At 31.4% G+C, this 13,229-nt stretch overlaps 1 protein-coding gene across 1 annotated transcript in view; it reads left to right on the forward strand.

Moving 5' to 3' along the window:
* LOC110038526 (protein IQ-DOMAIN 14-like) overlaps window positions 1–10,593 on the forward strand; it is a 52,627-nt gene extending 42,034 nt beyond the window's left edge. Inside the window, 2 exon segments of the mRNA XM_020743393.1 lie at window positions 3,318–3,452; window positions 9,754–10,593. Coding sequence (XP_020599052.1) covers window positions 3,318–3,452; window positions 9,754–10,443 — 825 coding nt within the window. The 3' untranslated portion in view covers window positions 10,444–10,593.
* The last annotated feature ends 2,636 nt before the right edge of the window (window positions 10,594–13,229 follow it).

Raw genomic sequence — 13,229 nt, forward strand, 5'->3', positions numbered from 1 at the left:
CATACGATCAATTGGTCATAGTTGAGAATTTGATTTCATTGATGAGAATGTAGTCCATGAGGTTGAATGCAAATAAATAGGAAAATATTCATTAATGGGCGTAAAATTGGAGATTTTAGAATGACAGACTAAAATTTCAAATTTGATCCAGGCATTTGGAAACTAAAGCTAAATGTTCGCCCTCAGGCGAGGAGAACGTAGGAACTCTGGTGTGAGAGTCGGTATCTTCCCAGCCTAACCACGGTTTTAGGGACTAAACCCTGGATTAGTCAATATTTTTTGTCACTTTTAAAAAGGATAAAGAGTATAATTGCTCTTATTTGAAACAATACAATATGATTATTCAATGACTATAAGCTCGTTGTAAGGGGAAGGATACTTTCTTAAATTTGAACTCTTCATCACAAAACTTAGTTTAGTTTTAGTAAATTTAACTTTGAAGTTTAGAAATTAGTGTAGTAAACATAGTTTTTTTAGTGGCATTAAAAAAATTTTGACTTGCTTACTTAAGTTTTCTATAATTTAAATATGTTGTCTTTGCGTTATTACCATAAGAATTTTCACCTCCCCGTGGGTTCCATACTTAGGACTCCATTAGAGCCCTTTATTACTTAAGTGATACGTATACTTGCGTTTGCAACCTAGTGATGATTTGAAATGTTCACCTTAATTCACTAGGAGTGACAGCTTTAAATGTTTTCAAAAGAGAAAACTTATTATACTAAATTAAATTTTATTGTGATTGATCTGCATATTTTCTAATATAACTGTCGTGAGCGTTGTGGTGTTGATAAACATTTATAGCACACACAAAAGTCCCGCATCAAAGAGCGACTAGTGATTGATATTTTCAATGTAATTGTGATAATTTAGGTTTACTTTAGGACTTTTAACTTTTAAATTTCTTGTGACACATTAGGATTAGTCTATAGGACAATTTCAAAATCAAACTTTCAGGCTAAGACTTAAACCAATTGGCTAAAACTTTTCCTAACAAAGATTACCTTATTCTCTGTGGAATTGACATTTCACTCTAAAATTCGATATTACTGATATAACACGTGCACTTGCGTGAGCCCCCTGTGTATTATAACACCAAGAAGTGGTATCGGTAGGTAACTTAAACTTCAGTCCAAAGGGCACTTTCGGAAGGAATAAATGTATACGAACAGACAATCGTGTTCTCCATGAATCAGCATGACATAATCATGGAATTCTCAACTTCACACGTTTCATACGTAGAGTAAAGTTTTAGTAGGTTCACAAATCACTCCCGTGAGATAACAGAATTCCCACATCCATTGATAAGAAAATACAATTTGGGGCCATCGGAGAAAATTAGATTATTCAGTTTATTGGTAGTGATAGGAAGTTCATATGATTTTTCGGTCATCCAGCCAGAGGAGGGCTAGAAATCGATGTCGGCACTTTGATGGCTCAAGTACACTATCAGAGGAAGGCTCGGTGGTGGAAGAGTCCACCATGATTCCAGCGGCTGAACCGTTTGTTGAGATAATAAAAGATCCTGGAGGTTGGACAGGAGAAGACCTAGCAGCTGTACAGGTTCCTAAAAGCACCAGGAAGGACGAGCAAACTGGAGAAAAATCAGGCCGGCGGAAAGGACCTTCAGCAGCTGGAAACACCTGTCAGCCAGTCAAACAACACTCTACAGAGACCAACAGTTGCAGGTCTGTGGTGACAGAAGTCGGTGCTGCTTCTAGAGGGGCTGACGAGGCTAGCACTGAGTCTGACGAAAGGAAGAAACAAGCAGGGAACGCCTGACTTGGTCAACGCAGAAGCCCAAAAAGGGAGGACCTACAAGTGGTCGGCAGCTAGGTTCGAGGCTCTAGTATCAGAAGCATGGCTTTGATACCATGTTAAATTTTGTAAAATATAGTTTCTTTCATTGATAGGAAAAGGGTTATAAATATATATTACAAGACCCAAATAAAAGAAAATACATAAATTCAGAAATCGACTAACTAGGAATGTATATAAATATGGAAACGAAAAATAAAACAAATAAAACCTAATAATAATTGCAACACTAAGCCTAATAATTAGGCTAACTTTTCTAATAAAATATATACCTAGCCATCTAAGAAATTGTAATGGTTTTGTGAAGATAATAATATTAATTTTTATGTCAAATGTTATCTCTTTCATAAAAATAAATGCTTCCAATTTCATCTATTATAAAATTAAAGTTTTTTTCAATGGATAAAAAAATATGATTAAATATAACAAAAATAAATAAATAAATACAATAAATATGTTTTTAACAAATTTATCACGCATAATGCACATGCATTTAAAATAGTATGAAGGATGAGGAATAAAGTAATGTCAACCCAACACGCTGAAGACATCAGCTATTTTTTTTAATTACATTTTTTATTTTTTTATATATTTTTTTTTATTTTTTATATATATTTTTATTTTATTATTTTAAATTTTTTTTTATTTTTTTTTAATAATATCTACCCAATGCTCGACTCTTATAAAAAGGCAGAAGGAACCTATTTACTCCATCAGTTGTATAACTCAGATTTTTCTCGAAAAATAAGAATTTATCAAAATTCTCAAATTTTATCCAATTAATTTGCCTCACTAGAAGTTTGCTTTCAATATTTTCAGAAAGAAGAGCGTATTAGCTCTTAACTGCAAACTTTATGTTTATAAACCAATCCCTTCTTTTCAATACAACCAAGTTTTGCTTTCAAATTTTAAAATCAAGCATCTTTAACAAAAGCAATAAAAAACGTGTTCCTATACTTTTAAAATCCCACTGATAAAACCAAGGTGAATTAGATGTCCACGATATAAAGTAAACCATCGCTAGAAGGAATAGCTCATGTTAATCCCTTGGGTTAAAATCAGGTTGTTTCCTCCCAGCGTTGACCCTCCTTTCGAAACATGAAAATGAATTCCCACCAGCATACAACATCAGTAATCCAGATGAATTTCACTAATTCAGAGTAATAATAACGTGTTTGATAGGTTGATTGAAATATGCATTATTCCTTTATTTTGGAACATTTCCGGTCTTATGGAGAACATAACAAAAATAACTGGCATTTTTTTTTTTTGAAATGATGAAGAGGGAATTAAACAAATGACAAAAAAAAATCTGGATGGCTTGGATTTCTATGAATTTAATAGAAGATTATGACTCCTTATCAAGGTTTTGTTCGCATATGCTACCCAACATTCACATTGTTTATCATAAAATACTACGAAAAATTCAGAAAGGACAGCTTTTAAGAATTGTAAGGGTCTTCTTCTAAACGTCAATAACTTTTCTATTGAATTTGGAGCAGTGGGAGCGAGACGCGTATGATGAATGGGATGACAGCATGCTTACAAAAGAGGAAAAGGATTCCAATGTAAAAAGGAAGGTGGAGGCTGTCATAAAAAAGGAAAGAGCTTTAGCATATGCATGCTCCCATCAGGTATACTCTGGTATTAAGTTTGAAAGTTATGCATTGTTGAGGAAAGCCTGTTACACTTTTCTAGCACTATCAGCATGTTGCAAAGACAATGGATCTTTTGGCTTACTTATGCATGACTAATCAATATGAAAATTTCCTAATAAAACTAATATGTTACAGTAGGCTTTCATGCAAAGGAAAATTAAGGATTCACAAATCATAAGTTACCAAGAAATCCAAAACCTCACTTTTTCAGCTGAATTTATGATGAAATGATATTAAATTTCAATAATTTCAGCAATAGATTGGAAACAATTATAACTAGCTGGCAAACCAATTTATTTCAAGAAAATTGGATTTTTGACGGATCATTTTTCACCAAATTAAAAGTACTAAACTAGACAATAACAAATTACGTAGAATAAAAAGAAACGAATGAGATCACAAAAGTAGAAAAGAACTTTTAGGGTTGAGTAGATTTGCTAGCATAAATAAGTAATCAATTATCATATGATAAGCAAATAAAGAACTTGATAACTAAATAAAATGATAATTAAAATAATTTTCACAGGCTCATAAATAAGAATGCGTCAAATAATTAGAAAATTAACTCAAATAAATTTTTAGGCTTTATGAAATAAGTTTGTAAGCTTTGAATTTAATTTGAATAAATCCATAAATTATATTAGTGTGGACATTATCCTGGAAATGTTTATTAAGGCTTAATCAATCTAGAATGAATACCTAAGATAAATAATAAGCCATGAAAGCGTCTTAAAATTTTCACTTTTTGTCTGCTTACATTATACCATAAAGTTTATTCCCCCAAGCAAGCTTAGTAAAACATTTATGGTATCTATTAAACAAATAAACGGCAAGTAAATACATAGCCGACTATTAGACATTAAAAAAAATATTTAGATCAATAATGAGCCACATACAAGTAATATACCCCATGGAATCAACAATAACATGAACATCCATGGGTAGCACATTGTTGATCCCCTCGCATCTACTACATAAGGTGAATCGAGAAGACGTGACAAAAAAGACATTCATCGAACATGTCACCACGTTGGATGAATCCAAATCACCTTGGTCATCATCAAATCTACCTAATCGACATTCCTCATAAAATTGAATATGGAAACACATCCAAAGCATCAAAATTATGCAAGAAAAAACCTTCTATAATCGAAAGGACCATGCACAACAAAAACAATAGATTATTGGTGCAATGCGCATGATTTGGACCCAAATTGCCTTGATTAATACTAAATTGCTCAGACATCATTTGATTGTAAAACATACTGCACAAACATATTCGAAATGTCAAAAATATCTTAGAAGAACACTCATGTTATCGGAGACCATGCAAAAATGTGAAGCGCAAAATACAAATTTACAAGGTTGATGGCCGAGAATTTGAGACACTACAAACAACAATAACAACAATAACAAGCCTTCATCCCACTAAGTGGGGCGGCTACATGAATCTATTTCTCCTTTGCGTCCTATTAAGTGTCATATTTTCATTTAATTCTAATAAATTAAGATCATTTTTATACAATATGCTCAAGTCTTTCTAGGTCTATATCTGCCTTTTTTAAATCTGCCTTTTTTAACATAAATTTTAACATAAATTGAATCTAAAACATCTACTCTACTAACTAGATCATCAGATGGTTGACATTTAATAAGACTAAACCATCTAAGATGACTCTCTCTAATTTTATCCTCCACTGAGGCTACATCAACTCTATCACGGATATATTCATTTCGCATTTTGTCTCTAAGTGTCAAGCCACTCATCCACCTAAGCATTCTCATCTTGAAAACACTTAACTTGGTTTTATAATTCCGCAACATTCTGAGTCATAGAGCACTGCAGTTCTCATCTGTTTTATAATTCCCTTTTAAAGGCCAACATTCTGAGTCATAGAGCACTGCAGTTCTCATCACCATCTTATAAAATTTTCCTTCTAGTCTAAGTGATACTTTTTTATCACGCAATAGGCCTGATGCATTCCTCCACATCAACCAACCAACTTGAATTCTACTAATAACATCCCCATCTATATCACCATCACTTTGAAAAATATACCCAAGATATCTAAAGTGATCACACCTTTAATGATTTGATCACCCAAAGTTACAACTCTGCCACAACTACTAAAACTACATTCCATATATTTAGTTTTAGGTCTTCTCAACTGAAGGCCTTCATTCTCCAATGTAAACCTCCATAATTTAAGTTCTCCTGAACTCTTTCTCTTATCTTATCCATAAGAAGGATATCACAGCGAAAAGCATACACCAAGGTACATCCTCTTGTAAATGTAACTAAAGCAAAAAGATACGGGCTTAAAGTTGATCCCTGATATAATTCAACTAACATAGGAAAATATTGGGTCAATCCTCCTTCTATTGGAACACAAGTAGCAATTCTAGTATACCTATCTTTAATGACTTGAATATAAGTCATATCAACAAGTTTTTTCTCTAGAACTCTCCAAAGGATTTCTCTTGGAACCTTATCGTAAGCTTTTTCTAAATCAATAAAATCATATGTGGGATCCTCCTTATTCTCTTTGTACTTCTCTATCAAACCTCTCAATAAAGGTGTAGCATCCATAGTAAATCTGTCCAATATAAATCTAAACTGATTATGAGAAATCGTTATAACACAACAGAATTTATGTTCAATTACCCTCTCCCATTATTTTAAAGTATGATACATCAACATAATTGCTCTATAATTTGCACACTTTTGTGCATCATTTTTATTCTTAAAAAGGGAGACCAAAATACTCTTCCTCCACTCCTCAAGTATCTTTCTAGTTTTTAAAATATTTTTAAAGAATTTAGCAAGCCAACAAACTCCCAAATCTCCTAAATCCTTCTTCTCTTCAAACACAAGTAATAGCTCTAGTATACATATCTTTCATGACTTGAATATAAGTTATATCAACATCTTTCTTCTCTAGGACTCTCCAATGGACTTCTCTTGAGACCTTATCGTAAGCTTTTCTAAATCAATAAAAATAACATGTAGATTCTCCTTACTCTCTCTATACTTCTCCATCAAACCTCTAAATAAATGTATAGCTTCCATGGTACATTTTCCTGACATGGATCCAAACTAATTATGATAAATTTTTGTATCACGTCTTAACCTATCGTCAATTACCCACTCCCATAATTTTAAAGTATTATACCTTAACTTAGTTCTTCTATAATTTGCATACTCTTGTGCATCCCTTTTATTCTTAAACATGGGACCAAAAGACTCTTCCTCCACTTTTTAAGCATTTTTTAAGTTTTTAAAATAATAGTAAAGAGTTTAGTAAGCCGAGAAACTCTCAAATCTTCTAAATATTTCCACACTTCAAATAGGATATCATCAGGTCTACTGATTTTTCACCCTTGAACTTTTTTAAAGTCTCCTCAACTTTTTTTTAATTAATGTGACGGTAAAAATAAAATATTTTATTATTATTATCAAAATTGAAATCATTAAGCTTAATTGTATTTTCAGAATTTCATTGAAAAGTTTACCAAAACAACTCGTCCACCTATGTTGAATATGTTTCTCTGAAAAGCACCTTTTGACTTTCATCTTTAATACACTTTGTTTGAATTAAACTTATACTCTTTTTTCTCTTTGTTTCGTTAGTTTATACATAAATTTTTCACCCTATTTAGTATATAATTTATTATAAAGATCACTAAAAGTAAAATTCTTAGTATCACAAGTTATTCTCTAGACTTCCCACAAATCATCTCATATTATAATATGATGATAATATAAGAAAATTTTAGTAAGAATTTGAAAATAATTAAAACTAGAAATCAAAAAAATTAATTTTGTCGAAATCAATTTTATAATAAAATCAAGATCACTAAACAAGTTAATAACAAATCAAGTAGAATAAAAACTCATTGAAGGAAAATACCAAAATATAGAAAGAACAAGCATAATATTAACTTCCCTTAAAAAATTGTAGTTGCACTTACGTAATGCCTAAAAGAAGTATATCTAACTCACACAAAATGGAAAACAGAAAAATCAAATTAATTCAGCACAAAAATTTTAAACACCATATCTCAAACCACTATTTATCGTTCTCATAACCTAGGTTAATAAAAGAAAATCGGCACAGAGTTAGATTAATTTTTTTTAGAGTTAGTTTAAATTTAAATAAAATTAATCTAAGAATAACTTTTAATTCCCAAAACAACTGATTAGCCTTAAAATCAATTTAAATTGTAATAGTTCATACCAATTCCTTATTCACAACATCCCATCCCTAAACGATAAACCACATGAAATAGTGTCCATAAACCAAATAAAAAACCCACAATAGTTCATACAAACCACAAAATCATCCCAATGCACATGAAATGACAAAGGCATAACTCCTACAATCCACATCACCACTTTCCTTACAACCAAAACTTGTCAACAACAAGCATAATTTCACTGCAGCGCCTACTTTAATTTTTTTTAATGCATAATTTGAACAACACCAACCCAACAGTAGCCCTTCAAAATAGTCACCAATCTCTATTATTCTATGCAATATGAAGATATAATGAAATCATTCATTGCCTCCTTAATATGAAGATATAATGAAATCATCCATGGCCTCCTTTGTGTATTAACCTAACTAAATCAAGAATAAAATCATACCAATAAAATAAATCAACATAAAGCTAGCAAACGCCTCGCTCATACATCATCACAAGCATGCGTACAAATAGAAATTATACATAAAAAGAACTAACAGCTAAATAAATCAACTAAAAAAATACATAAATACATAAGAACGAATATTTGATGAGATACTTCCTACAATTATACGTACAGAAATTTCAATCACTTATCAAGTCTCATGAATAAGACTCGATGCATGCTAGAGAAATTCCAAACTAATAAATCCAATGGTTCTGTGTGACCATGTAAATATGTACATTTACATGTGTTGTAATATTTTTTTATACAATAAATGGACTTTAAGAGCAAGGTAAGGTAAGAAATAGTGCCATACAATAACTAATTTTCTAATTGAACAAAATCTGCAAATAGTCAATGAAAAAAATCATGCATATACACAAAATAAATTAAAAGTTCTATGAATTGCAGCCCGCAAAAAGGACCTCCAATGCTCAATCAATAGCATAGCTTGAAGGCACAGAGTTATAACAAATTTAAAGAGTTTTACATATACTAAGCAAAAAGAGGATCCTTTACGTTAAGCTTTTGGAGAGTAGTATTCCCTTGGATACAATGGTGAAATATATGGAGAGATAAGTCGTACGTCTCCAAGATCTATTTGATCAAGAGCACTATGTCTCACTTTAACAGAGAGTGGAGAATCAAACCACGTGAAAATTGAGTCTTTTCATGGACCACAATGCACTTAACAATGAGACCCTAAGGGCTTGTTTAGAATCAATTTTGCTTTTTGTTTTTGTTTTTTATTTTTTCTTTTGTTTGATGTGTTTTTTTTACATGTTCTTATTTAATTTTTTTTAAAAACAAATTAATATGTTTTTGAAACGCAAAAAACAAAAATTAAGTATTTTAGTGTTATAAAAACAATCATATCTTAATCAAACATACCAAGCATGTTTTGTTTCAAATCAAACACAAACAAAACAAAATAAAAACAAAAAATAGATAACAACAATTAAAAGTGATCCCAAATGGCCCCTAAGCATTTAGATTACATTTGAAAAACTATATGCAAATGGATTCGAGATTAGTTTCGATGGTGGTATAAATTAGACAATTAGATCAATGCTAACAACTCCAAAAGCAGCACCTAAGAGTTGTTTTTGTACTGAATTCAATTGGCATATTGACATAAACCTTAACATTAACAAGCAAAACAAAGCAGTGCAAGAGCTAGAAAGATAGTTATCCTACAGAACATAATACGAAGCATGATGCCCTTGATAAACCGGCTAGAATTAATAAGAAAATTAATATAAGAGCCGCATAATGTTTAATAATCTATTATTCATTGAGCGATAAACTAATACAAAGTTACAGAAAGGGAAAGAAGAACAACACTTATTTCCCAAATTGACAACTCTACCGACATTTACCTACATTTACTGATACAATTATGACTTCAATCCTACGAACAGATTTTTATTTTTTATTTTTCGGAAAAGTCCAACTTCAATAAACTTAACGAACACAAAGATTTGATCACATGACGTACCTGATAATAAGGCAAAAAAAAAATGAAATATTGGAAAAAACCTCTCTCTTCCAATATGGGATTCACTGACACCTTCCGATTGCCTGCAGTTGCTAACAACAACGCCGAAGGCCGCCAATGCAGCGCTCAAAGACGCTAGGTCAGGGGGGGTCCCAGCATGGGAGAACTGGTTCGAGAGCCAGATCACCTCGGTATCCCGCCACGCAAAGACACCGGAGCAGCCGACCCACAGACCCTCGTCGGCTGCTACAACCGCCGGCGCCGCCCATCAACGTCTCAGCAGCCGCAGCAAACCACCAAAAACCCCTTTCGACGGCTCCACCCCTCGATTCTCAAAGCCCCTTCAAACGCACAACTCATCGAACAGGTGGCAGGCCACTCACATGAGACCCACCCTCAGGGACGATGACAGCCTCACAAGCTGCCCAGCCTTCACGGCTCCGCTTGCCGCGTCGGGAATATCAACAACAGTGGTTCCGAATTACATGGCTCCCACAGTTTCCGCCAAAGCAAAGGTAAAGGCAGCTGCAATGGAAAGCGGCAGAGGAGCAAAGGAGGGTAGGAGGTTTTCATTTGCACTGAGCCAGAGCATCGGGTCCCTGAAACTGTTCTCTGCGATGAAAATCGTGGCTCCGCCAGTTCCTCCGCCGAAAGTGGTCAGCGGCAGGCACCGGTCAACGCCTTCGGTCGGGGAACTGAGCGTGGATTCCACCGTCTCCCTCCCGGCTGGCATAGGAAGGAGACCTTCCAGGGAATCCTACAATGCCCGTCCAGCATAATGAACAGGGGTTTGTGTGCTCTTTCTTCAGACTGGTTTCATTTCAATGTTTTTTATTAATTTAACAATTGATTTTCCTTTTTCTTGGGTCGTGTTTAATAATTCCACCCTTTCTATTGCACCTCCGGATTGAATTTGTATGTCTTTTTTATTGGTTTGAGATTGTGCTTAGCTTGACAATAATAATGCATGCTTGGAATAGTATTTGTGCTAAATGATTACAGCATCAGATGCAATTTAATTTGTGTCTTATTTTTTTAGAGATTTACATACACGCTTATATTTACAGTCAAATTTTTTATATTTATTTTTATAACACTCAAATTTTTAAAGCACATAAAAATACAAATAATAGTTATTTCTTTTTTAAGAAAATCTTTCATGTGTGTGTGTGTGTGTTTGTTGAGACATGAGAGTGTTATATTGGTAAATATTAAAGTTTATGTGAATTTTAAATTAATAAAAAAAAGTATATGTTAGATATAAAAAAACATAAAAATAATGTGTTATATATGTAAACCCCCAGTTTTTTTTCTTTTTTTTATCTCAAAGAATAAATACTTATAACAATAATATCATTTTCATTATACTCGTGCTTTTAAAGCATTTTTGGCAACACCATATCATAGATTGCTATTTTGCCCAAGATATTATATGAAGGTTCTTAAGAAATTTTTTTGGGGCTATCATTAAATTCTTGTACCTTCAAGGTTATTTTTTTTCATTTTTATCGACATTATTTTTACCCTGTTGCTGCATTACTCTTTATTTTGCTCTTTTGAAATCAAAAAAAAATCAAGCAAGAGGACAATAAAATAAATAGATCAATCCTTAGCTTTATTGATAGCATTAACCTGAATCTCAAGATTTAGACAAGTATCTAAGAATTTTATTTCCTTGCTCAAAGTTCGAATACTCTTCTTCCTGAAACTGTAAAGTAACTATTATCATAGTGAATCCTGCAAATTCTTTAGTTGTAATCTTGTTAGGTTTCATTCAAAAGAATTTTTAGTGAGGCACAAGCATTGTTAATGTTGTTTAATCACATTTGCACTCACATATGTGATACTAAAATGATCCCAAATCTCTCTTTTTTTTTTTCTTACACATTTACACAAACATATAAATTATTAAACAATAAATCATAAAATAAATAACTTTGTTAGCGTATGATTTAACACTACTAATTCATGGTCATTAGGTACGTCTTCGGTTGTTATATGCAATTTTAATAATTTTACGATTTCCTTATGATCAATTTTAATTTTGATTTTTATTTTTCTTTTTTTCTTTTTCTTTTAAAAATATGTTTGTTTAGTGTGTTTTTTACATTCTTTTGTTTTTTATTTTGCATGTTTTAAAAATACCCAAAAATAGTTTTTAGGTCTTTTAAGCGTTATTAAAAATAATCATACTTTAGTCAAGTAGTCAAACATGTTTTAATTCAAATTAAAATATAAACAAAACAAAATAAAAATAAATAATAAAAACAATCCCCAAAAGGTCCTTTGGCATCCATAAATTTTGAAGGATATACATATAACCTACTTCTACTAAGTTTTATAGGAAAAATTCAATACACATTTGCACTTTCAAGAAATTAGATAGTTTATCATCATAGTATGGAGTTTTGGTAATACAATGTCATTCTATTATAACGTTACTTTCAAAATGTCCCATAATAATTTTAATTTAGATTAGTACATAAAAAGCTTAGTCTCATGCTAAGTAGATGTTATAAGTCACCTAAGATGAAGAAAAATTGGATATGTTAATTTTTTTTATGTGACAAAAAGGTTTATTTAATAATTTATTTATCACATTGAAATAATATATAAAATAAATTTATCCCTTTGAATACAATAGTTGCATACACCAATCAATTTAAAATATCACTCTTTTTTTATGTTTTATGATGACAAAAAAATATATCATTCAAGAATTTTCAATTAGAGATATAATAATGAGGTAAACAAAGCAACATCATATATTAATTGAACTTTGGCTTTTACTCTTTTTTTTTTCAAAATTAATCTCGCAAGTAACGAATAATTTTATTTAGAATTTTAAAAGAGAAATAAATTTTAATTTCTTTATTATTTTCTTTTCGACTCAATACTCTAGAGGAATCAATATCTTAGAATATTGAAATTCAAGGTCAATAAATGATTGTATAACCAAAAAAAAGATAAAGAATATTAAAATTGTTATAAAAATTAAGTGAACTAAGCTATAATAGTTCGGCCTCCTGTTCATCTAGCATCCATTCTTTTTGTCTTTTTCTCAAGTTTTTCTTAATAGTCTCTACTTCCAATATAACGTGGAGAAATCTTTCTCCATTATGGGTATTGGAACCACCTTACTCTTCTAATAAAACTGAGAAGTACTTTACTCATAAGATAATCAGTTAGGTAATAATATTTATTTCAATGGATGATACTAACCACTTTTAGTGTAACCTACTATCTATTCAATACTATATAACATTAATCGTTTGTGATTAGGTATTACTTTCCTCAAATTAGATAAATATTTCATCAACATTCAAATACACATAAGTTTCAACGGCTAAAAGAGGAAGATAATTTAGATTAAAAAAATGCATATCTTGTAATTTCTATTAACAATATCTCTCTTAGAGTCTACAAGTGAAAATTTTTGGTCAATTATCTATAATTACACTTATAGTGAGTACATGATAACAAACTTTAACCTTGAATTAAATGAAATCTTTGATTAATGTTGATTCAAACTTAAACATCAAGTTCTTAGCTACTTGCATAGTAT

The sequence above is a fragment of the Phalaenopsis equestris genome, unplaced genomic scaffold, assembly GCF_001263595.1.
Source record: "Phalaenopsis equestris unplaced genomic scaffold, ASM126359v1 Scaffold233027, whole genome shotgun sequence".
Taxonomy (NCBI): Eukaryota; Viridiplantae; Streptophyta; class Magnoliopsida; order Asparagales; family Orchidaceae; genus Phalaenopsis; species Phalaenopsis equestris.